The 23,661-nt window shown below is 40.1% G+C and overlaps 1 protein-coding gene across 2 annotated transcripts in view; it reads right to left on the reverse strand.

The window, feature by feature from the left end:
- galnt18a (UDP-N-acetyl-alpha-D-galactosamine:polypeptide N-acetylgalactosaminyltransferase 18a) overlaps window positions 1-23,661 on the reverse strand; it is a 215,994-nt gene that overhangs the window by 94,661 nt on the left and 97,672 nt on the right. For both annotated transcript variants that reach the window (XM_061721205.1, XM_061721204.1), the window contains exons 2-3: window positions 2,717-2,924; window positions 2,085-2,251 (exon numbers count right to left, since the gene is read on the reverse strand). In XM_061721205.1, the coding sequence (XP_061577189.1) occupies window positions 2,085-2,251; window positions 2,717-2,924 (375 nt within the window). The remainder of the gene's footprint in view (window positions 1-2,084; window positions 2,252-2,716; window positions 2,925-23,661) is intronic.

A 23,661-nucleotide genomic window follows, 5' to 3' on the forward strand; every position in this document is an offset into this window, starting at 1 on the left:
TTAAAAATACATTAAAGCCATGTTCTGGAGACGAGAGGATGCAGCCACACAGCTGTTCATTCACTTCAACCACCACTTTGATCAAATGTTGCAGAAGAGCAGTGCACCTGATGTTTGCAATTATCTCCGCTTCATAAACAAATGTCAGAACATCCGCACTCATCCAAAGCCTCGGAGACCACAGATATGCTATTTTTATATACCTTAGTGCTACAATTAACACTGAAATAAAAAATAAAGTTCACAGCAGCTCTAGAAATAAACCTAATAATCTTAAATCTAGTCATCTTAAGTCATCAAACGTTGTTTTGACTAGAATTCATAAAACTAGCAAAATTGCCCAAAATAGTCTTCTAATTTTCTTAAAATAAGGCTTTTTACTTTCTTAGAAATGAGCTTTTGGAGTGTGCACATGCGATCCACGAACCACTATTAGCCATCTTAACTGCTTTACCTAATCTCCAAGAGGGCTTTAACATTATTTATGACACGCTTAAAGAAAGGAGGTAGCTCAGATGAAGAACGGCATAATTCAAGTGCAAGCACCTTTTACAAGTGTAATATAACTTAGTAATAGAACTAGTTTATCACTTTCGGTGTATGTCCCTGCACTGATGATAGCTTATCAATGCACTTAAAAGTACATTCTGAGGAAAGAGGCTTTAAAAGAAGTTTGACAGATGTGTTCAATTAGGTATAAGAGCATTAAACATCTTTTGGAGAGTTTAGTCTCTGGGGAGATGGGGGGGGGGTTATATTATATGAAGTCTTCAGTCAGACATTGGGCAATGATCTATAAATCTTTAAAGTTCTGTCTGTTTAATTAAATCAGGTACCCGGCGTCATATATACATGTCTGATATTCGTAACAATCTAAAGTGTAAGAAAATCACTGATGGAGTGGAGGACAGGCCTCCTGCCTGCAAACACTTTGCTCTTTTGAGAGCAGCAGATGCCCCGGACCAGCTGTGAGGTAATGGAGCACAGAAAATGCCGTCTGCTTAAAATTTAAAATATATTTGATCTTAGTGGTAGTCTGCAAAGAGTCATTATCATTCAACCCCAGGGGGAGCACAATCATTACATAAATCTGCAGATGTTGATTTGGAAAAACAAGAACATTAATGATAAGTTTTTGTTTGTGTGCAACATGATGAGCACTAAGAGCCCCGACTGCAGTGCTGCTGTCCGTGATCACCTAAGCAAACGTATCTTGAGTGCTTTTGTTTACCATTAATGTGACCCACGAGTGGCACAACCTCCACGGTTTTACTGCGTCTCTAAATGTCAGACATCAGTGTGCTCGTGCACAGACAGAAGGAGCCTCCCCGCACCAACTGTGCCGTAATGAAGTGTGCTAAATGAAGCAGAAAAGATTCAAAGGGAAAAAAAATAAAATAAAACTTACTTTGTTTCTAAATACTTATGGCAAAAGTAGCTTCTTTCTGTCTTACTACCAGCAGCTCAGCGCAAATACCTCTATGGAGCGGGGAGGTGAGCAGTCAGGCATGGTGGGCTCTGGACCGAAACAACGCCAGGCATCGGGGAGGTAACGTTAATAATGATAAAGGGGCTCAGACACACCCTTTCTCAAATGTCCTATGACCCCAACTTTACGTTGCATAACCGCAACATAAAGATAGACACACATGCTCTGTAAGATGATTCACTAACCCTGTCGATATACTCCTGGGAAATTTGTGAGCTCAGAATAGAACAGCTAAAAAAACAAAAAGACAATTCATTCTTCATGAGGTTAACATTGACTTAGTTTAAAAAAAAAAAAAAAAAAAAATCAGAAAATCAATAGCTGGGCTTAATATTGGACTTGATAAAGCTTAAAAACCTTTTTGCAAACCTATTAAGAAGTCGCTGTCAGGAACAAATTTGCTCCTGTGAGATATACCCAAATAGAAAACATCTCTTAATGTCGCTTTAAATTGCTCCCCGGGGCTGTCTGGTTTTTAAATTAGTGTAGAATTAGTTTGTCTAGCAGAAACTTAAATTTGAGCAGGGCGAGTGTCGGCGTGACTCCGCAGGAATACGGCGCTAGTTGTAAAGGAAAGTGTGTGTTAGACTCTTACAGCTGCTGCTGTGGTCGTCCACCAGGACGATCTCCTTGAGCAGGTAGGCCGGAGTCCTCTGGATCACCGTGTGGATGGAGCGTAACAACACCGACAGGGCCTCGTTGACAAAGATGAAGATGACGCTAAGCTGAGGAAGGTCTGATGAATAAGACATATTTCTGCATCTGGAGGGAGAAATTCAGACAGAGACAGAGAAATTCAGAGACTCTTCCCTGAAATAAAAATCCTACTCAAAGTTAAACAAATAGAGTGATGTCACAAAGTTAAAAGCTCTACACTTTTTTTTCTCATTTTATCATAGTGGTTTCATGGTTTTAGGCAATTACAAACTCAGAACAACAACAACAAAACTTGTTTTTTTTCTACCATGCAATTACTTATTTAACAGACGTAAAGTCAAAAAAGAAAAACATTAAAGCAAAATCCAATAACTTATAGATTCACTTTAGCAGAAATAACTTCAAAGTGATGCATGTGAGATGCTTTTTTATTTGGTTTTACTTCTTTTTTGAAAAATAAATAATAGCCGGAGGGATTAAAAAAGAGGCTTCTAACGTTTGTACATGACTGTACTAAAGTAATGCATCTAAATGACGTCATCACTTAATGGAAACATTTTACCAACGCACCCATCCGGTCGTAAATCTGGAATCGGCCGGGTGAGGGAGAGACGGTCACTAAGGTAACCGTTGTATCCATAGTAACGGAACTTCTTGAGGGCGACCCTTCTACTCTCTGGACCCAGGTCGTGCCCCCAGTGGCTGAAAAGGGAAGCGGCGGGGTCTGAGGCCGAGTCTGATAGAGGCGCTGCGTCTTCACCGTCCTTCTGAGGGGTCTCTGTGGACAGATGGGGACAGGTCATTCATTTTTGTCAGAATATGTTATTTTGTCCAGAAAACCTGCGGATACTATTATGTTTTCTCCATTTTGCTGCTTTTTCAGCTTCCTAACAAACTGCTGAGAAGTGTAATGATAAATTAACTTCTCTCAGCTCTATTCACAGCAACTTCCCGACAAAAAAATGACTGACCAAGTGTTAAGTATGCTCTGTGGTTATCAAGAAAACCTGTTTGCTGAGGGCTGCGAGAATATTGTGAAAAGAATGGGGAGGGGGTGGAGAGAACAAGTGTAATTTTACATAACGGGGATTCTTGACATACAGAGGTAGACAAAAATCCACTTACATGACCGGTGTAATGATTTTTTTTTTAACAAGCAGCTCTAAGCTGCTGTCCAATGGTAAACATTAACAATAAAAAAAAAAAAAAAAACAGATGGTATGCTTCAAGTCTAAGCATAAACAGCCATTTGAACACAACAAAAAAAGGCGACTCTCTAATTTCTAATATTTCTATATAAAAGGGATTATTGTCATGAGTAAACTATTCATGAACAGAAAAATGCAGAGAAATCTGATACAGAAGGAGATTTTGTCTCTGTTGAGAGTGTATGGATGAAAAACTACTATTCCACCAAACTGACCAAACAGACTAGTTGAATATTTGTAAGGTATATCTTCTATTACAGTTGGCAGAGGCAAAGCATTACTCCAATTTCAATTCTTTAAAAAAAATATATATATATATATATTTGATTCAAATATTTGATTCTGAGAGGGATTTTGTGCCCAAAGCCCACAGCAGAGCGTGGGGGTGGGGACATCCCAGTCAACAACAATGTAACAAAACAGATGACATCTGTTCATAAATGTCACCTAGTACTTTATATAATGAAATCAAGAGAAACCAAGCAGGACGCAAATCAAGCACAAAGAGAGACAGTTTGAGCATGTGCTTGTGTACTGCCATGGATGTTTGTCCACATGCTATATCCCACCCTTCAAGATTTATTTATTGCAGACCTAGTTTAGTACGGAACTACAGTAACTGGACCTGGAGAAGCAGACAACCTTCAGAAATGCACCGATCGGTTGATCAGGGGTGTTCAGTAAATAAATAAGTATAGTACCGAGAAATCTGATAGCTGAATACAGAAGGTTTTCAAATATGTACAGCTTGTAAAATAATGTGATCTGAAGAGGAACAGCAATCAAAATGTTTGTGACATTAAACGTGATTAAATTTTTAAGACACCCTCAAGAAATTCAAGGTATTAAGATATAAAGACAAAAGTAACAAAATAAGACTTCCATCTAACAAAAATTCAGTGAAAAAAAGAAAACTTTTTAAATGAAATAATTAAAAGAAAACAATTAAAAAACCCATCAACATACAAATCCCTGATTGCATACATCTACACACCCTTTCGCAATGGGATCTCCAACTGTCTTAATAGAAAACTAGTCACATTTAACATTAGAATGGCATACACCTACCATCAATTAAAGCGATTTTGATTAAAACCACGTTAAAAGTCAGCAGTTGCTATAGTAACTGCCTGAATGTTTCCTGTTGTATTCTGATGAAAGCCATAGGCTACAAAAAAAGTTGCCAAAGGAACACTTCATTTTTGGAAAAGAATTAGCAATCAGGAGAAGGGTGTATAAGTGCACCCTGGAGCCCCGTCAGAACCACCATTAAGTGGAGAAAATGTGGCAAAGCAGAGACATTACAAAAATTAGGTTAGCCCTCCAAAACTGGTGAGATGATGAGGAATACAATAAAAAACAACAACATTTTAGGAGATACTGGTGACAACCTGCATATGAATACCATCTTGACACTGGGCTGTGGTGTAGGGGGGAAAGACTGAAGTAGTTTCTGACAAAAAAAAAAGATATGAAAGCCTTTTGAATTATGCCAAAAAAAAGAAAAACATTTAGTTACCTCAAACAACGTAGGAAAATGTGCTTTGGTCCAAAAAGGTATGTTTGATGCATCATCTACTGAACATCATACAACAGTTAAGCACAGTGAGGGAAGCATTATGGTTTGGGGTTGCTTCTTCTTCAGCTGGACCAGAGCCACGTGTTAACAGACGTGAAAATAACAAGATATTTTAACACAAAACCTTCTCATCTCTGTCAAAAAGCTGAAAATGAAGAGGAATATCAGATTCCTACTCAACAATGACAGAGAGCACACATCAAAATCAACCAAGACTTAGATTCAGAAAAATGAAAATGAAAGTCACAGAATTATCCAGTCAGAACCCAGATCTCAATCGCAAACCAACGAGAATGATCCTTACAAAAGTGATCCCCTTTACAATCTGAATGAACCTCGGAGTAGTATAAAAGTCTAAGAGTGTGAGGTTAGTAGAGACTAATTAACGAAGACTTGATGTTGCAATGAAATCAATAAGGTGCTTCCATGAAGATTATTTAGGAAGACTAAACTATACAGACTTATACAGCCAAGCAGTGGCAAGTTTTCTTTTTATTCAAAATATTACCAATAAACACATATTTCTGTTTTGTGGAATTCTGCATTCAACATATTACAAGTTTGACATTGACTTTGTTGATGTAATTTTGCTGTCTGCGTTTCTATATTTAAAAAACATTAAATTTTGTAAGGATGCATAAAATACACTTTATATGCTTGTGTTTAAAACGTACTTTCAGCATAACTTTAAAGATCTGCATCAAGCCAGTCAAACATGTCTGTTTTCTTTTCTTCCACCACGACAACACTAAAAAGTCTCTTGTCCTTCCTCAGCCAAATGGCTTTTTTATTAGTTTGAAGAGCTGTACTTCCACCTTTGGCAATAACACGCTTAATGGTCTTGCGGGTGAAATGCCATCTCCCTCCAAGTCCCTTCACAGCCTCATAATGGGCCCCCTAAAAGCACTGCAAACGGTTTCATGTTCTATTTTTCTTGGCCACAAATGCATTGTGAATCACCAAAGGTTTTAAGGAGTTTTAAGTCGCCTCATTTTGGCTCCCGCTTCTACTTGATCAGGCATTTGTATTCAGGGAAGCTTTGAGTTATTGCATTGTGCTTTCCAGCGCATGGGAGAAAGCCAGATTCTTGGGAGGAAAAAGGGACATATGCATCACAGGCTGCACCTGTGAAATCACCTTGATGCTCGAGAATTGACAAAGAAAGAGTTTGTCCTTTCCTGCAGTGTATTTTTAATTTATTGGGTCTGAGCTGCTTGTCCATGCACAGCTGAATGGCACGCTGTAGAAGGACACGATGCTCAAAGCAGGACAACAATACAACAATTACGGCTAATTTATGTTACGCAAGTATGCATATGAGTTGCTGTGTGTAAATAAAACTGTTACAAATATAGTTAAAATATATAAACTGTCACAATTTAACATGATGTGTTTGTACCTGAGGAAATATGATTAAAAAAACTGAATCAGAAAGGATTTGTTTTTCCTTCACAGGATGATCTGAGATTCCATATTATGTTTTACTTGAATCTGCCAACCTTAAAGTCCTGTATCGGCACATTAACTTTTTTCTTTTAAATCAACTCTGATCTAACCTGCCACATTCACTGCTGATTGGGAACCCCTGTAAGCTGCGTGCTACTCTCAGAGCTGCTGAGAGAAAATGACAAATCTTGCAATGCAGTCAACCTTATGGATTGCCAATTGTTGCTATCCTCCCTTCCATCCAGCCTCAATTCTGTAAAAACTGATTTTACGATGATACGATCAACACCACTACAGATGCTCAGAAACTACTCTCCAGCCACAAAACCTCTCTGCCAACCACTTTCCACAATCAAGCCCTTTCTCTTTCTCCCTTGCTGAGTAAAGCATTCAAATATGTAACAGTCCTACAAGCCCCTTGTCCTTTCACAATGGTAGCATGACGTTTCCATCAACCCGCTCACTGAGAGTGAGGTAGCGACACTTTCAAGAAACTTTCATGCATGTAAAGAAGGCATTCCTGTTGCTGGGCATCTAAAGAGGCTTGGGTAACACATTTGCCCAAAAATCCTATTACGAATGCTGGTCAAGTTAGAAACTATCGACCCGTTTCACTGCTTCCAATTCCTATTAAAGGTCATCAAAGGGACTCTGAAAGAGATCAGTCCGCTGAGACAACGATCATTTGTGACAGAGTCCTCATCACGTTAAATCCCTCTGCCCCCTAAACCATTGAATCCTTTCATTCTCACTAGACAGTTCATGCCGAAATCCCAGCTTGTCTCTCTTTTTTTTCATGGATGAAGGACCATCACCTTGAGCTAAACCTGTCCAAGACCATTCTATTGATCATCCCAGCCAATCAGTTCATCTAGTGCCTCTTTATCTATCAGTCCAACAAAGGCTGCAAAAACTCTGGGTGTCATCATGGAGGAATTTGAAGTCTTTAATTTGCATTTCACATCTTCAGGAAGATCAGGCTGTGTCTAAGTCAGTTTGCCACCTAACTTCTGGTAGACGACACGTTTATCTCCTTCCCTGACTGCTGCAATGTTCTTTTAGGAGATTTTCCTTCATGCATTCTTAAAACCCCTACAGAGGGTGTTTAGTAAAGCAAAAACAACACATCCTCCATTACTCACTGAACTGCACTGGTAACCCATGGCTGTTCGCATTAAATTCATTCACTGATGCCTACAGTGACAGCAGGGTTTGCACCCATATATTTGAACTCAGTCATGCAGACTTTATCCTTTCTCATCCACTGCATTCCCCTTAGGTGTAACACCTCTTTTCCTAACACCTTTAACACCATAAGACTCCAAACTTGCAATTACTTTGCACCTCTGTTCTGTTCTTATTCTCTCAGTAAGAGGAGTAAATATATTTAGGATGACGCGTAAGGCAAAGTTTTTGTCCTCAAGTTTACATTTAGTTTTAATAAATTTCTGTTGCATTTAAATAATTTTGATTTGCCTAATCTTTTGTATGTATTATACAGTATATATTATTACTAAGCTCCTGACTGCATTCACCTGTTCACAGTTAAATAAATCGTTAAATAAGCATGCACGAATCGCCTGATACACACGCACAAAGCTATAGATATGCACAAATGGTTTTGAGAATCTTTTCATGCCTCCAAAAATATGGAGGTAGATTTGTCTTAATTATTCAAACAAAAAAGATTGCTTCAATCACAAAATATATTTAATTTAAAAAAAATAACTTCAATAAAAAAAAAAAAAAGATTTCAATCAAAGAAAAAAAAGTGTTTGAATGCAAAAAAAATATTTGAGACTCAAAAAAATGCATTTGAACACTGTTTTTCTTTGATTGGAAATGTTTTCTTTGATAGAAGTGATTTTTTTTTGTTTATTGAAGTGAAAAAAGTTTTGAAGTCTCTTTTTTTTGATTGAATCATTTTGACACAAACGTCCCGCAGTGGGCGGATGCTTCCCTATTGGTCAGACCATAGACAGACACACGTTTGAGTGACAAGTGTCTACACCAACTTCTACAGCCCCCCGACTTTGTCCAAAATGGTCTCGTTTGTTTGATTCAATCAAAAAAAAAAATCACTTCAAATGTAAAAAAATATTTTCAATCAAGAAAATTGCAATTTTTTGGGTCTCAAATATTTTTTTGCATTCAAACACTTTTTTTCGTGGATTGAAAACGTTTTTTTATTGAATTGATTTTTTTTTATTGAAAATATATGTTTTGATTGAAGCTATCTTTTTTTTTTGATTGAATAATCATCTGAGTCAAGCGTTATTTCTCTCGATACTTAGTTACCTACCCTAAGAAGGCCACCTTAGACCACTGTGATGCCCTGCTATTACTGTCTTCTTGCCTCCCAAATTGACCGTCAATTTTTCCCAGCCAAAGAACAAGTCCACCACCTAGCACACAGGCCCACAATTTTTCTAAATTCGTTATAAGTTTAGAGGTAACTACCTTAAGTATCGAGGGAAATAATGCCAGACTCAGATGAAAATTCAGATTACCCAGCTTTCCACAAGTACTTAAATGCAACATGTACAGACGAATCTATGAGGCTTCTTGGAGGCGTGAAGAGTCTCGAAACCATTTGTGCGTATCTAAAGCTTTTTGCGTGTGTATCAGGCGATTCCTGCATGCGTATTTAACAATTTGTGTGTGTAGGAGTTTTTTTGAATTCCTAATTATTTTTTTTATCCATAACTTTGAGCAAGTTACACACGCACAAATCTAATTATTCACACAAATCAAGTAGTACGCACACACAAATGTTTGAGTCGATTTTCTCTCCACCCTCACCTACGGCCATGAACTGTAGGTAGTGACCAAAAGACTGAATTCACAGGTACCAGCTTCCCAAATGTGCCATCTTGAAGGATGACACTATAAAGGTCCCAGATAAGGTGATCCGGGCATTTGGTCAGGATGGTCTCCAAGAGAGATATTTTGGACGTGTCCAATGGTAGGTGGTTTCAGGGCAGACCCTGGACTCATGCTGAATGGGAATATATCTGAATCCACGCAGGTTCTCAAATCAAGGTGAAATTAAAGGCACAGGCATGAGCACCACATTGATTAATTTGTCTAATTTGAAAATGGTAATGAGGATAAATATTCATGGAAATCCCTTAACCAACCAAAGAAAATGGCAAAAACAAGTGGGGAAAAAAACATTTTGGAGGATTATGGAGGATTTGTTTTGCTGGAGCTCACCAGCGTGAGCTCAACACACTCCTGTCAGAAGTGCATTTGGTTTAGTTTAGTTTATTTGATTTGGTGGACTTTCCTGCTGTGTAAGCAGTCCAAGTAAAACTATTTTGAGTGAGAGTGGATGACTAAGACGGTAAAGCAGCACGATCATAATATCACACTGCAGCCGAAATAAAGAAAAAGTTGTCAGACATCAAATTTAGTGTAAAAAGAAGAGTTGCTGCACATCAGCAGAGTGTTGGAGCCACAAGAGGAGGTCCAGGGATGCCTGAGTTAATCCCCCATGAGGAGGGACGGTCTCCATCTTTCTGGAATCCTGCCACCACAGGTGACTTGGAAATAACATTTAAATGTTTGTCTGTTCAGCCACAGTTTAGGGAAATTCAAAATATCTGGGACGTCATCCTGATTAGGCAGTCCCATACGCATGGCACTGCATGTTTCATTGATGACCGAGATGCCGGGCCTACCAGCCAGCTCCTTGTGTGTGCATGGCTGGGACCGTTCAGCGCAGTGATCCAGAAGGGTCACTGTTGGTAACCCAAATCCGCTGATAATCCAGTCATCATCCTGGTCCAGCAGGTCAGCGTGGTCCCGGAGGACACCTTCCCTCCCTCCCTCCAAACTCATCAATTTCTTCTAGTTGTGCCAAAGTTTCCATTCCTGCGCAACTATGCACAATTTTCACGCAGTAATTTATAGAACATGCATATAATTGTCTGACCTTGTCATTTTAGACCTTCTCACATGATTTGTTCTTAATTGATATGATCATCCAACACTGTTTTCTTCTCAGTGAGAATGCGTGTTCATATATGTGATGGATGTGCGCTTTTAAACCGATCACTCATGGATGCCTGTTAACACTTTGACGTAACATAAACAGAACACTTTGGATTTAGGTTGTGGCAACATTTTGAGGCATTCATGTGGGAAAATTAGGTTACTTGTGGTTTTGTTTCTTTAACTGAGTGAAAATTATAAGTGCTCAAACGTGTATTGTTTTCAAATCTCAAATCTGTCTTTCACCGCTATATAGTGGGCACTGTCAAATAACAGAATTTATGTGATGCAAGGGCCTGGGCGATAAAACAAAAATTTGCCGTTACCGTCATTCACTGCGATGTCAGTTTTCTCATGTAGGTAAATTTGGTGTTTTGATTAAAAAAATAAAATGAACGTCTTTTTGTCTGTTTTGACTGTGTGCTGATTGGCTAGTTTCATTCCCCTTTAACGAGAAGGGAGACCCAAGAAAATGGCTGATGGTTCAAACGAAGAAGCGGCTGACATACCAAGGCTGTCTAGTGTGAGACTCGCGCATTTCAACAAGTTCACACACTCTCACACCACACATGGCATTTCTTATGCTGAGAAATTGACTTCAGCGCACAGTAACTCCAACGGCCCATCTTACAAACGAGTCATGACACTCTTCTGTGCACTGAGCTCTCAACTCAGAGCAGCTGTCTGGAGTTACCGACCAATCAGCCAATTTATCGTTATCAAGGTAAAACTGCCCCATTTATCGTGATATTGATTTGAGGTCATATCGCCCAGCCCTACAGTATGTGATGCTATGCACAAATCCACACAAAGTCGATTTCAGTACATCGTACGTTTACACACAAACACAAACAGAAAATGGCATACACAACTTTTTTGTGCAAGGGCCACAGTCACCTAAACGGGCACATCTTCACCACTTGCACAAACTAATTCTGTGAACAATATGTGCTTTCCAGCTTCTATGTCACAATTTTTCACTTCTAATTCACCATAAAATACCACAAATGGGGATTATCATATGCATGCATTGACATTCATGAGGTGTTTTGCTTTGTATATTAAATAGCAATAAGGAGAGTCTGTTATGAGGCTCATCCATGTGTGCACATTTCTAGATGTTCTGTGGTTTACATAGGACACATTGCTTGTGGGTGTGTATATACACGCTGTTGTAAATCCTTTTATCCTCTGATGAATGCCATTTTCGGATTTTCTTCGCATGTACACTTGCAGTATGAATCTTATGCATAGTTTGATGCTATATTTTGTAGAAAAACAGTTTGCAAAAAAGTAGACTACTGCTTTTTGCATACACACAAACACAGAAAGAGAGAGAGAATGCCAGGAGTGTAACAGGTCAACAGCCAATCGTCCTTGCTTGTTGTCTAAACTGGAGGCAGCCTGGACTGCAGTGGGGGAGTAAACAGTGCAACTTTGTTCTGTGATACCCTTGTTAGACTAGAAATTGACCCAAGATCAATATCTACTCAGCTGCACATGCACTCACCACGATCACGCACACAACACAGTGCATGAATACATACAAGAAAGTTTCACTGAGAGGGAGAAGTGAAAAGGTTCAAGGGGAATTTCAGTACAATATGTACATTTACTGCAGCAACGAAGAAAGAGAAAAAGAACATTTGCATCAAATGTATGTAAATGCTCTCGGGTTGCAAAAGTTCAAGCTGGAGGGGATAAAAAAAAAAAGAAATGAAAGGCCCAAAAATTAGTGATGGTGAAAGTAAAACCAAAGGGCCGATGAGCGCGGCAAAATAAAAGTGCTGACAGGACGCTGAGTCAAGTATGAGACAGTGACGCAGAGAGTGGCAGATGGAAGGATGCACAAAAGAAGAAAATAAAGGGGTTGTGACAGAATGTATGCATGCAAACTAGGCAACCCTGAGCCCTGTCACATCAACTTACTAAAGCATAGTAAGTTATTGGCTCAGACATCACGAACACACACACACACACACACACACACACACACACACACACACACACACACACACACACACACACACACACACACACACACACACACACACACACACACACACACACACACACACACAATAGATCCGAGGGTATCAGGCCGAGGCTCCTCACAAACTAACGCTCAACTAAGGCCGCGCTCTACTGTAAACGCAGCTCACCTCGTCCTCAGGCCACTTTATGCAGAACTAAAAGCATATTCAGTTCTGCTAGGGGGGGTCCTGGTTTGGATGGGTTCCCAAGATATCGTTCCTCATCAAGCCAGGTATTTAATTATGATGTTTAATTATGATGTTCATGATTATGATAATGTCTTTGTGGGCTGGGGGGGTGAGAGTATATATATGTGTGTATACATGTGACGATGTGTGTCAAGATGACCAGATGTGTGTTTTTAACCATGGGTGTGAGTTTTCATATGTTAAATGCTGATTTTATTATGTAAAGCACTTTGTGTTACTATTGTATGAAAAGTGATTTGATATCGAGTCAGCAGACTGGTGCTTTACCCTGCAACAGCTCTCAACCCCTGCATCAGCTGCATTTAAGACAAATAAATGGCAGAAAGAACAGGTAATCTATATTATGGAGGTTACTTTTGGAGGGTGTTAAGGTAATCTCTCAAGGTTCAGGAAGTATTAGCTGTCAAGCGAAGTGGGCAGCTCACATGGTTCGGCAGGCGTCTCATGTACAGAGGCTATCATCCTCGTGCAGATGTTTGCTCTGTGGCGCTTTGTCTGTCCGTCTTCCCCCTCTTTCTCGCTTTCTCTCCCCTAATTTCCTATTGAGCTACTTTCACTATAGGCACATGAAGACAAAAAAAGAAAAGCTTGTCACGCTTGGAGTTTGCTGAAGATCTCCTTTAGGAACAGAGTCACTATTATTATGGTTCAGACCCGTTGATGTGAAGTGGAAGTGCTCAAGGGTTGTGACAATGATTCAGCATTAGTTTAGGATTTCTCCTCCGTCGTCTGCGAGTTGTCATAAAAGATGCTTCCAGCTTGTTTTTCCTTTCTTTTTTTTTGGCCAATGATGACTCTGGCCTCAATTCTGTCAGTTTTCAGCAACCCACCAGAATACTAAACATCCACAACAAGCACATTTGAGCAGAGCAGTCCAGAAGAATTAGAAGTTGCTACAAAGAAAGTCAAATTCAGGATTTGAGGATCATATTGTGTCGCCGGTGTTTGCAGCCAACAGGTATCTGTTGTTTGCTTTTCGTTTCATTAAAAAGCAGGGTTAAAATCAGGACCCACGTGTTTATTCAGTTCAGTTGATTCATATGTGGGATAGATGCAGAGAAATGGCTTTAAGCGATCAAGACCTTAAAAAGGACATGATCCTGATTTGCAAAAACAGCGTGCATGTATGTTCAAACACTCAATTAGACCTCTGTATGTCCTCTGTACACTTTCAAATTGCTCAGTGGCCATGCATTGAAACAGTTGCAGGGGGCTTCTGCTTTTTACACAAACACACACCCACTCACACTCGAGGATTTGGGGGGATTTGTTTTCACGGAGAGAATTTCATTCGCTCCGCAAGCCCCGAAACATTATCTCCCTCTGAAAGCGTTTTGTCTTCCAATATTTAAAAAGGCGCACGGGAAAATACAGGGAATTCATTTGACTTCTGTGCAGACTCTGAGGCCGTAGTAAACGCACAAAGGCTTCTTTTCATGTTACAAGCAATGAGTGTCAAAAAGTGCCTTTCCAATCGTTTTCTGTACGCTTGACTGTCATGCCGTAAAAGTCATCACACGAGAGCCTTTTGCAGTGTTGCCATGTTTGTTTAGATACAAACTGGAGCAAAAGGGCTGATTTGCAAATCCCCAAAGTGACAATCAACTAGTCATCATGGTATGCTGAGTGGTGACACGCAGTCTGAGATAAAATCTGTCTGATCTGTGAATGGGAAAGAAATGAATAGGGTTGCAAAAGTTCACAAATTATTAATCCATCCATTTTCTATACCCGCTTTTTCCTTTGCAGGGTCACGGGGGTCTGCTGGAGTCTATCCCAGCTAATTACAGGCGAGAGGCCGGGGTTACGCCCTGGACAGGTCGCCAGTCCATCGCAGGGCCACATATAGAGACAAACAACCAGGCAGACACACTCAAACCTACGGGGAATATAGAATCATCAATTAACCTACTATGCATGTTTTTGGACTGTGGGAGGAAGCCGGAGCACCGGGAGGCTGCCCGAATTATTAATGTGTGAATTTATTACCCAGTAAGCAGAAGTGATCGGACAGGAATGACGTGCTGAAAATGCCGGAGGTCTTCGAAAAGATATTTGGTGCGAATAACCTTTATTTGAAAAAAACCCAACAGCTGGTCATGCTGCAGGTTTTCTGTGGTCCACTCCATTATTGTCGTTTCTCACTGGAATGATATTTTAACAAGGCAGCAATAGTATTTATCCCCTGAGATTTTGTTCTCCTTTGTTTGGTGTACATGTATATTATTTCATGCTTTGACTACTTAAAAATAGCTTGAATATTTTCTGCTTCACCTGCCATTGTTGTCCGGGCTATAGAAGCAGGGTTTTAGGGATTAAGAAGCTTTACCCTACAGTCACAGTTAGGGGGGCAGCAGCCTTAGCAGCCACATCCACGGGGGGCTGCAGCCCCAGCAGCACCCCCATCCTACTAATGCCTGTAAAAGTCACATCAGCGTACAAACTCACAGAGCAACACAAATTGGATCTGACATGCCTCTTTAAGATTTCTTTAGGTCGTGACATTTCAACATTCAAGATCCTCACTAGGCAACGGAAATGTTCTGCTCCTTCTTTGTTCATGCATGAGACGCACGTCAGGACTGAAACGCTGCGTGATACCTGCAAACGTGTCACCAGGAGGTGCTGCAGAAGAACAGCAGTGGGTTGGAAAGCAATTGATATTAGCAAAGAGGAATGTTTTCTTTTTCTTCCCCAAAGAACAGACTGATGTGTTTCACAAAGAGTAGTTCAGCGCCCTGGGAAAAAAACCTGTCTGTGTTCTTTCCACAAGTGAGATGAGAGGATAAGTAGGAATCTCAGCCGGAAGGAGAGCAATTCCGACTTTGTTCAAATATTAAATGACGAGGTGGAAAAAGTACATACATAGAACTCGAACAGTATACCAGTTCTGGAGAAGTGCGAGTATGAACTCAAATGGTATGGAGTTACGATGCCAGCAGAGCGACCGGAAAAACATTCCTGTACAAACTGCTCCTTATTTACACAAAGTAAAAAAATTAAAATGACCTTGGTTCAACTGTTGCAGTCCTATTCACGTTATCACGGAACTGGAAGGATGTTTTTGAAGCTTAAAATAGTTGTTCATTCTGACATTGCAACGGCGATTATGGTGGAGGAGTTTTTTCCCCTTTCGGACTCAAAATGTTTTCATTTCAGTTCGTTTCGCTCCCTTATGAAAGTTTACGCTCATTACAATTTAATAATAGATCTAGGTTGATTTAGCTCCAGAATAGTAATAGAGGCATGCTAACTAAAAATGGCCTTAAAAGGCAGCTTGTTTGTCTGTGTTCTTTTTGATTTTCACAAACCAACCCTGGACTGGGCCATCCTGAAACCTTGATTCTTTCATTTTTCAACCGTTCTGATGCAGATTCACCAGTGCGCGTCGGATCACTGTCCTGTTGCATGACACAGTTGAAGGCCAAGCTTTAGGTGCCAGGCAGCTTCACATTGGGAAGGGTACACAGGATTCATGCAGACTCAATGGCTGCAAGGTGACCAGGTCCTGTACCTGCAAAACAACACCAAGTCATCAACCCTCCACCGCCGTGCTTTTGCTTCTCAGACTTTTTCCTGGCAACCCTTTTTTTATGTACTCGTTCAGTCTTCTTCTAGTTGCATTGTCATTGACTTTTAACATTTGACATTCCCAGGCTGTAGGATCTGGGACGGAGCTATTTCTCTAAGCATTGCATTGTCGTATCTGGGAGTAAATATGCTGGTACATCCTCTTCTGGGAAGATTGGGAACCACCTTGTGACTAATCTTCATCACTGCAGAACTTTGAACCCCAAACATGTGCTTTAGAACCGTTTCCAGGTTGACATGCAGCAACAAATGCTTATTAAAAGGCGACAGCTTACGTCTTACCCTCTTGGCATGCACCAGACCAGCTAACTGTTAAAACGTCTACTTTTCTGGAGGCCTGCATAGCTGCTGATGATCAATTCATCAAGGGGCAAGAGATTGCGACAAACCCTCTTACCTCTTATGGAAATAGCAAAGGGTTATTTTGTTTTATTTTAGGTTTAATCCTCGTTAAAATAATAATGATTAGTAAAAAAAAAAAAAAAAAAAAAATCATATTTGAGGTTGTATTTGCCTGATACCAAGATCCAAAACGATCAGAAGATTTTCATTGTTTTCTCTCTTTCTTCCTTACGCGCGCGCCCGCACGCACGCACACATGCACAGACACACACACACACATTAGTAAGTACTGTAATGATTGATTAATGTTAACAAAGTCCTGATGTAGTATTTTATAAGGTTTATCATTTCAGTATCTGTAAAGTAAACCATAACTGTCCCCATAGAGGGGGACAGACTCACACACAGTACCAGTAATCATAACAGGAGATAAATCATTACTCTATAATGATTGACTTACAATTTACAACTCTCTTATAGAATCTGCAGGTCTGGCAGCTTTTGAGGAGCATTTTCAGCTTTTATTTCACACATCAAAGTTGGCCTCCCGGCTGAGAGGTCTACACAGAAGATGAAGGGCCATTTTCAGACTCTAAAGCTTTAAAAGCAAATACATAAATAACACCCCCACCGTGTTTACAATGTGGTGTGTGTAATTTCAATGTTTCTATCTAAATGTGTACCGACTTGCTTCAAACATCCTCGCCTTGTTTCATTAAACGGAGCGGTTCAGTCCTTTTGTTTCTCGCCCGTCTTTGTCTCTTTTGCAGGACGTGAAAGCAGCAGCAGGGTAAACATTAAAGCCGGCTTCCATTAGCAGGCCATTTCCCTCTTTTACCACACTAACAACCTTTTAAATCCATCAGCCATTATCCCCCCATCTCACTGTCTTCACAGTGTGATGGCCTGAAAAATGACTGTCTCAGTCTGTGTGTGAGATTGAGGACAATGGACTACTTCCTCCAGCTGGTCTGCAAACACAAAGCATCATGCTTCTCTGGAGATACTTACAAAAATACTATATGCAAGCACACACCTACACACTTACTGGAAGAAATGTGTGTGGGCCTAACGTGCACACACACTTGCACACATACAACGGAAGTTAATCCCTGTCTTTATCACAGCCTGACTGCAGCCTCCATTCACCAAATGTCCACTTTAAGAAATCAATACAGATCAAGAGTGTCTTCCTGAGAGTCCACATGGATCTCTGATGCAATAGATGGCTCAGATAATTGTGTTACAGCTCTAATGATAAGGTTGTATAGTCTCATAGAAGCTGAAGAGATGAACAATAGAACTGTTATGAATTTAAAAAAATTCTCAGGCAGGACAGAGGAATCAAAAACAAATAGAAAGAAATTACATCATGTTCCTCCATCTAATTTGGGGAAAATTATATACATCTCCCTTTAATTATTGAAAAAAAAAAATATTTTTAAAGCAGCACAAAGGAGTTTTTCATGTTAAAAAAAACAACATGCAAGTATCACCTAGTTTTCTCACTCTCCCATAACTAGATGAGCAGAAACCGACCAAAGTAACTCTTGTTTTTCATGTAGAAAGTCTCTCGCAAGAGATTCAAGAAAGCAAAATGACCAAAGAGAAAGACACAGCAAAAGCCAAGCAAGAGACCAAACGAATAAATCTGGGACGCTGTTGTAAAAGTGACCCAACCTCCACACACAAAAATTCCTTTGTGGCACCATAATCTAATTTAAGGCGGCTCTTGGTGAAACTTTGCTTTGGAGAAGTAGAAGAAGTCATCAATCAAACCAGTCGAAGAGAGTGTAAAGAGACATGCAGCTTTCTTCGAATATCAACATATTTGAACACAGCAATGTGCCCTGATCACGCTGTGCCTCAGTCATGTTGCATAATTTACTTACCACACCAACTGAGGGTCATAAAGATTAAAGAGGAAATGGTAATTAGAAAAAAACAGAGACGAACAGCAGCTACAACAACAAAGGAAAACTGTGCCAAAGCGGCAGGAATCCTCTACTAAGTTGCACAAAAGCAGTGAAACTAGACATAAAAAGGGACCTTTGCCATAATAACATGAAAAACATGTACAACAGGTTTGAGAAAATGGATTATGTCAATGAGTGGATGACTAAATATTTTAGAAAAGAGTCCACAAAAAGAAAGTCAATTTATGACAGTGGCCTTCACTACATGTTTTCAAAACTAAATAAGCCTTTTTTTTATCCTGGTTGTACAGCAGCTTGTTACACAAATCCATCATTATTTTATCTGATATATGAGGGTGAAGGTACAGTTAAGCGTCAAGCTAGAATAAAGGTGGCATAAGGATGCAAATGTGCAAATCATCTTCATTTTTTAGGCATCCAACTAGGATACCTAAAAATGACATGCTTTCACAGGTGTCCTTCAGCTAAATGCATGTGACAAATCTGTTAGGTGTGCAGATTTATTCTTCTTCTTTTGAGCCTTGAACATTCAGAATTCACTCTCAATGTGTATCCCTCTCGCTCGGTCACGACCATGAAGATTTATTTGTTCAATGCTGCATACACAGGAACCACAGTCGCCACACCGCTTTGAAAACAAAACTTTCAAAATTCATTGGAGGCGACTAAAGCGCTGGAGCCCGTAAAATGAAACTCCAGAATTAGAACCAACAAAGTTAAATATTTGCCGAATGCCACAAGAATCAACGTTCCCAACGGTATCATCGACGTTAAAAACATTCTGACAGTTCATGACTGATTTTCATCTGCATCACAGAGGTTCATGGGGCAAATGGGATCCAGGAACTAAGGTGTACCGCGGTGACTGGGTGAAGCACACATTCCAGATCAGAACTCTGTCACAACATCAGGAGTTACAGCAGAACAGGTGCCAATTCACTTCTAGGTGAATTTGGACAGTTTTACAGAATATAAGTAGATACAAAGTAAGAGCAGTCAAATTGCGATGCTTATGCCGATGTTCTGCTGTATGCAGCCTGCTGTGGTTCTGTTTGCTTTACAAGAAACAAGTTTAACACAATTACACCTGTCAAAATCCATGGATGTTTGCAACGTTGGTGTGCAACTACGAAACCACTGACCATGGGTTAAAAATAGATAACTTTCGAGGCTGGAAACTCACGTCTTTATTTTTGCACACTGGGGAAGGTGTAAGCGAGATTAAACGAGACAATTAGTTCCACAATGCTTATGTATATTGTTGAGGTTGGAGCCAAGGCGGCTCTTTGTACACGATGCCAAATTGCCCTTGAATCCTGCAAATCTGCCAACATCACTTTCTGTCTTTAAGTCTTTAGCTGTATTTTTAAACCACGAAGCACGTCCTGGTTTTAAGAGCCAACAGCAGACTTATTCATAGTTGGTGTGCACGTCATTAAAGTATCACTTAAGTAAAAGAAGTCTCTGCTTCAGGGTGAGACCAGCATTCCTTCAGCCCACGGCCAACTGTGTTTAAGACTCACTGAAATGCATCCAAAAGATGTTTCACTGAAGGTTGAGCGTGACATGCTACTGATTAGTATTTCATACTTACTTGGATTAAAATATAACATATACTCACTCCTTGAGAAATATTTCAAAGCAGCATGATGCATGATGCAGCAGTTCAAGTGTGGGGAATGGATATGAATGTCATTTCCCAAACACGCATGCCTTTTACGGGTAAATGAAAATATTTTTGATCATGAAACATCATGCAAGGCTCTCGGTTTGTGTTCAGCTCACATCCATCACAGGGTCCCAGTCATTTTAATCATACTGATAAGGTGCCAACATGAGTTACACCCACTCTCATTCCAGCTGCCATATATATTCAAGACAAGCATAGATTAAAGGTAATGTATGAAGAATTTCATAGGGGTTATTAGAAGGCTTGACAGGCTCTCATTTCCCCACGGCACAAACCTTATCAAACCTATAAGGGCTAATCAATACTGTACATAAGAGCCAGTAATTACTTCAGGAGCTGGAATCTCGAATATTTCTCTCTTCACCCCTTAACTTCCATCTTCTTTTCTTTTTTTATTACGACAACCGACCACAAAGTGACATAAAACATCTACAAATAATAAATTACTTCAGCATCAATTCTGTGACACGTTGTTGTTGTTACTCTCTTGTCTGTCATCCTCCTTCAGTGGGAGTGAAGTTTTGACAGATCTCTGATCAGTTGGGTCATAATTTGTCATTTCCTGTGACATCCTTGAGTTTCAGTACAAACAGTAGTTAATTAATGCAAATTTGTGAACAAATAACATATTTCAAATTATTTAGACTTCTGAAATCAGATTACTAACATGGGTTTATAGATTAATGCAAACTTTTACTAAACACTGCTTGATCATTTCCCAGAACCAGGACTTTAAAGGAACATTCTGGGATTTGACGGGATGGGAACTTTTCCTTCTAACTGCAAAGTCCTCATCTACTGTATATTTTACAACTAATTAACTCTCCTTGCCCTGGATCTTTAGTTAAGCATAGTGTTGCCACATAAATGTCTCTGTTTTTCATTACTTTAAATTCCTAATAGGATATCATAGTTTTAAATAAGGTGTTTATGCCAACATTTCTGCTATAGGGTACTATCAGCTCAAACCGAATAATCGAGTGGAACCAGCATGTCTTAATCCTGGTCCTAATGTACATCTAATGCACATGGACGGATCCCCTCATCAGCTTATCAGCAAGGTCTGCACAAGTCTGTTAATGGGCCATTAATTTGAGCCGATATGCCGAAGCAGGGAGACATCTAAAACATGGAAGAAAACCAAACTTATCTGAACAGTCTAATGATTATCAGAACATGAAAGTTTTTTCTGTTCAAATGAGCGTTGCTAGTGTTGCATACTCACTCCTAGAAGAGAGAGAAAAAGCAGTGTTTGCCAGTTATGATCCTTGAGGGTTTCCGAGTTGCATGTTTACATGTTTCTCTGCTCCAACACACCTGATGAGTGGGTCATTACCAGACTTTGCATCTTGATCCATTCATCCTCAACTTCAACTGGGCGACACTTTCCCAAAAGTATCCTTTTAGAAGCGCTAGTGCAGCTCTGCACTTTTGAAGTTTTTATCTCGACCAAAGTTTTTGCTTTAGAGGGTGAGGGTCTTCAGTTGTTTGCAATTTACAATTTAGGCCACTAGGTGGTCTAAATTGTAAATTTAGGCCTGTCAAGTTTTGGATTTAGCAATAAGGGAAATTTTCCGCTGCTGCCCCACCAGCCCAACAGAGTTCCAGCATCCCTTACATTTTAAGACAGGATTACGAGAAATCAAAAAAACTGAAATGCTATGGATTCCTATGTATGTAATTCCTATAATAGAGCCTAAATGAAAATGCCAAAGGGAATTAAAGCACATGCATTTAATTTGACATATTTTCAGTTTATATACACATTGATTGTCTTGAAGTGAAACATTACATTTTCTTTTTATTAGTCATATTCACTCATGTGTCTCCCTGGCCTTCACTGACTGATTACACAGACGCATGTTTCTGTGCCTCTAGCCGTGGTGCTGCTGCTGACAGACATCGTTCCTTCCCCCGTGAGAGACACAAACATCGCAGTTACACATCTTTCAGAACGCATTAACTGAGCCCCATCCTGCTCATCTTTAGGAAAGTAAATGTTCTATCCCATTTTTAGATATATATAGATATATTAGAGATATTTACACTAAGTCTTTGCTTTTTCGGTAGAAATGTCTTCTCTCTGATTACATCATCCATCTCTGATTTGTTTTTCCAAGTTTGTTCCCGTTGTCGCCACTAACCTCGTGAGACCTGCCACCCAGGCTACAGCAAGTGGCAGTTCTCGTGAGATTAGTAAAAATTCAGTTTGGAGAGGCACAATAATGCTTTTTAAAAATTATTATATTATAAAACAGGAAATTTAGGGGAAAATACTAATACAGGAGGACAGCGGGAAAGAAGGGTAACATTTCCCGGCCAAAATGGGAGACTTGACAGATATGGGTGTTAACACGTCCTACAAACTGTCTGTATGAGACTCAGCAGATTTGGTGCAGCAGAAAGAACATCATTCAAAGAGCAATTTCAACTCAATTCAAAGCTCCGGGACTACTTTTTAAAAGCATCAAAACTGCAGCGGAGCTGCCAGACCTCCAACACCCCGACATCCAGGACTACCTGATTAAATTTTCTACGTCCTACTCCGTGGATCGTCTCAAAAATTACAAAAGCCTAGACGGGTATAAATGGACGTTACACCCTGGATCCGTTTTTTCTTTACCACGGACAGCAAGCGGCAGAGTTAGAGAGCAGAAAAGGCGTATCTGACAAACGCAACGTATTTTATTCACAAGATTCAGCTTTGGACACAAAGGACAATTTTATCATGACTGGAAGGGGAAGTGGCCCTTCATTAATGTAATTAACGAAGGCGCTAAATAAAGGCACAACACCAACACAGTCAGTGTCGGCTGATGTCATCGGCAAGTCAATTAGAATCCAATGTTACTGTGGATTTTTGCTGGATAAATTCAACTGTGCGAGTCATTCACAGATGTGACTAAGTGACCCTCATCTGAAGGCCGTGGCCAGAGAGGATGGTGATGCTGGGAGCCCACTGCAACTGCACAGCTTCAGTGGGTGCTTCTCTCATGCGTCCGCTGTCGTGGTCGTGTGTTTTATATTATAGAGCCGTTTATCTCGCCTCTCTGGATCTTTACAAATCTGATAAAGATCTCTATCTGTCCCCGTTTTTTCTAATATTCTGGCATCCCGGTGCACAAAAGCTATCAGGCATTATTTCTACCATTTACCGTCGCAGAAACGTCCTTCTCGCCCGCTTCAGCTTTACTGCCAAAATGGTGTTGTTTACATTCTACAGTGTTGCACGCTGGGAATTCTGACGTCACGGTCTGGAGCTCTAATGAAAAGTTACTTTTTTTCCCCCCAGTCAGAAACAAACCTGTGCGGATCAAGATGCGGGACAGGTATCATTTCGGAGAGGGCTCCACCGCAGCGCCGTGGTAGTGCTCGACGGTGGGTGTTTCTAACGTTTGTCACGCCATTAACAACAGATGTAATTTCCTTCTGCTCAACAGATGCCTGATCCACCTCATCTGGCACCTCTCAGGGAGAGCCCGG

This window comes from Cololabis saira, chromosome 5, assembly GCF_033807715.1.
Source record: "Cololabis saira isolate AMF1-May2022 chromosome 5, fColSai1.1, whole genome shotgun sequence".
In the NCBI taxonomy this organism is placed as follows: Eukaryota; Metazoa; Chordata; class Actinopteri; order Beloniformes; family Belonidae; genus Cololabis; species Cololabis saira.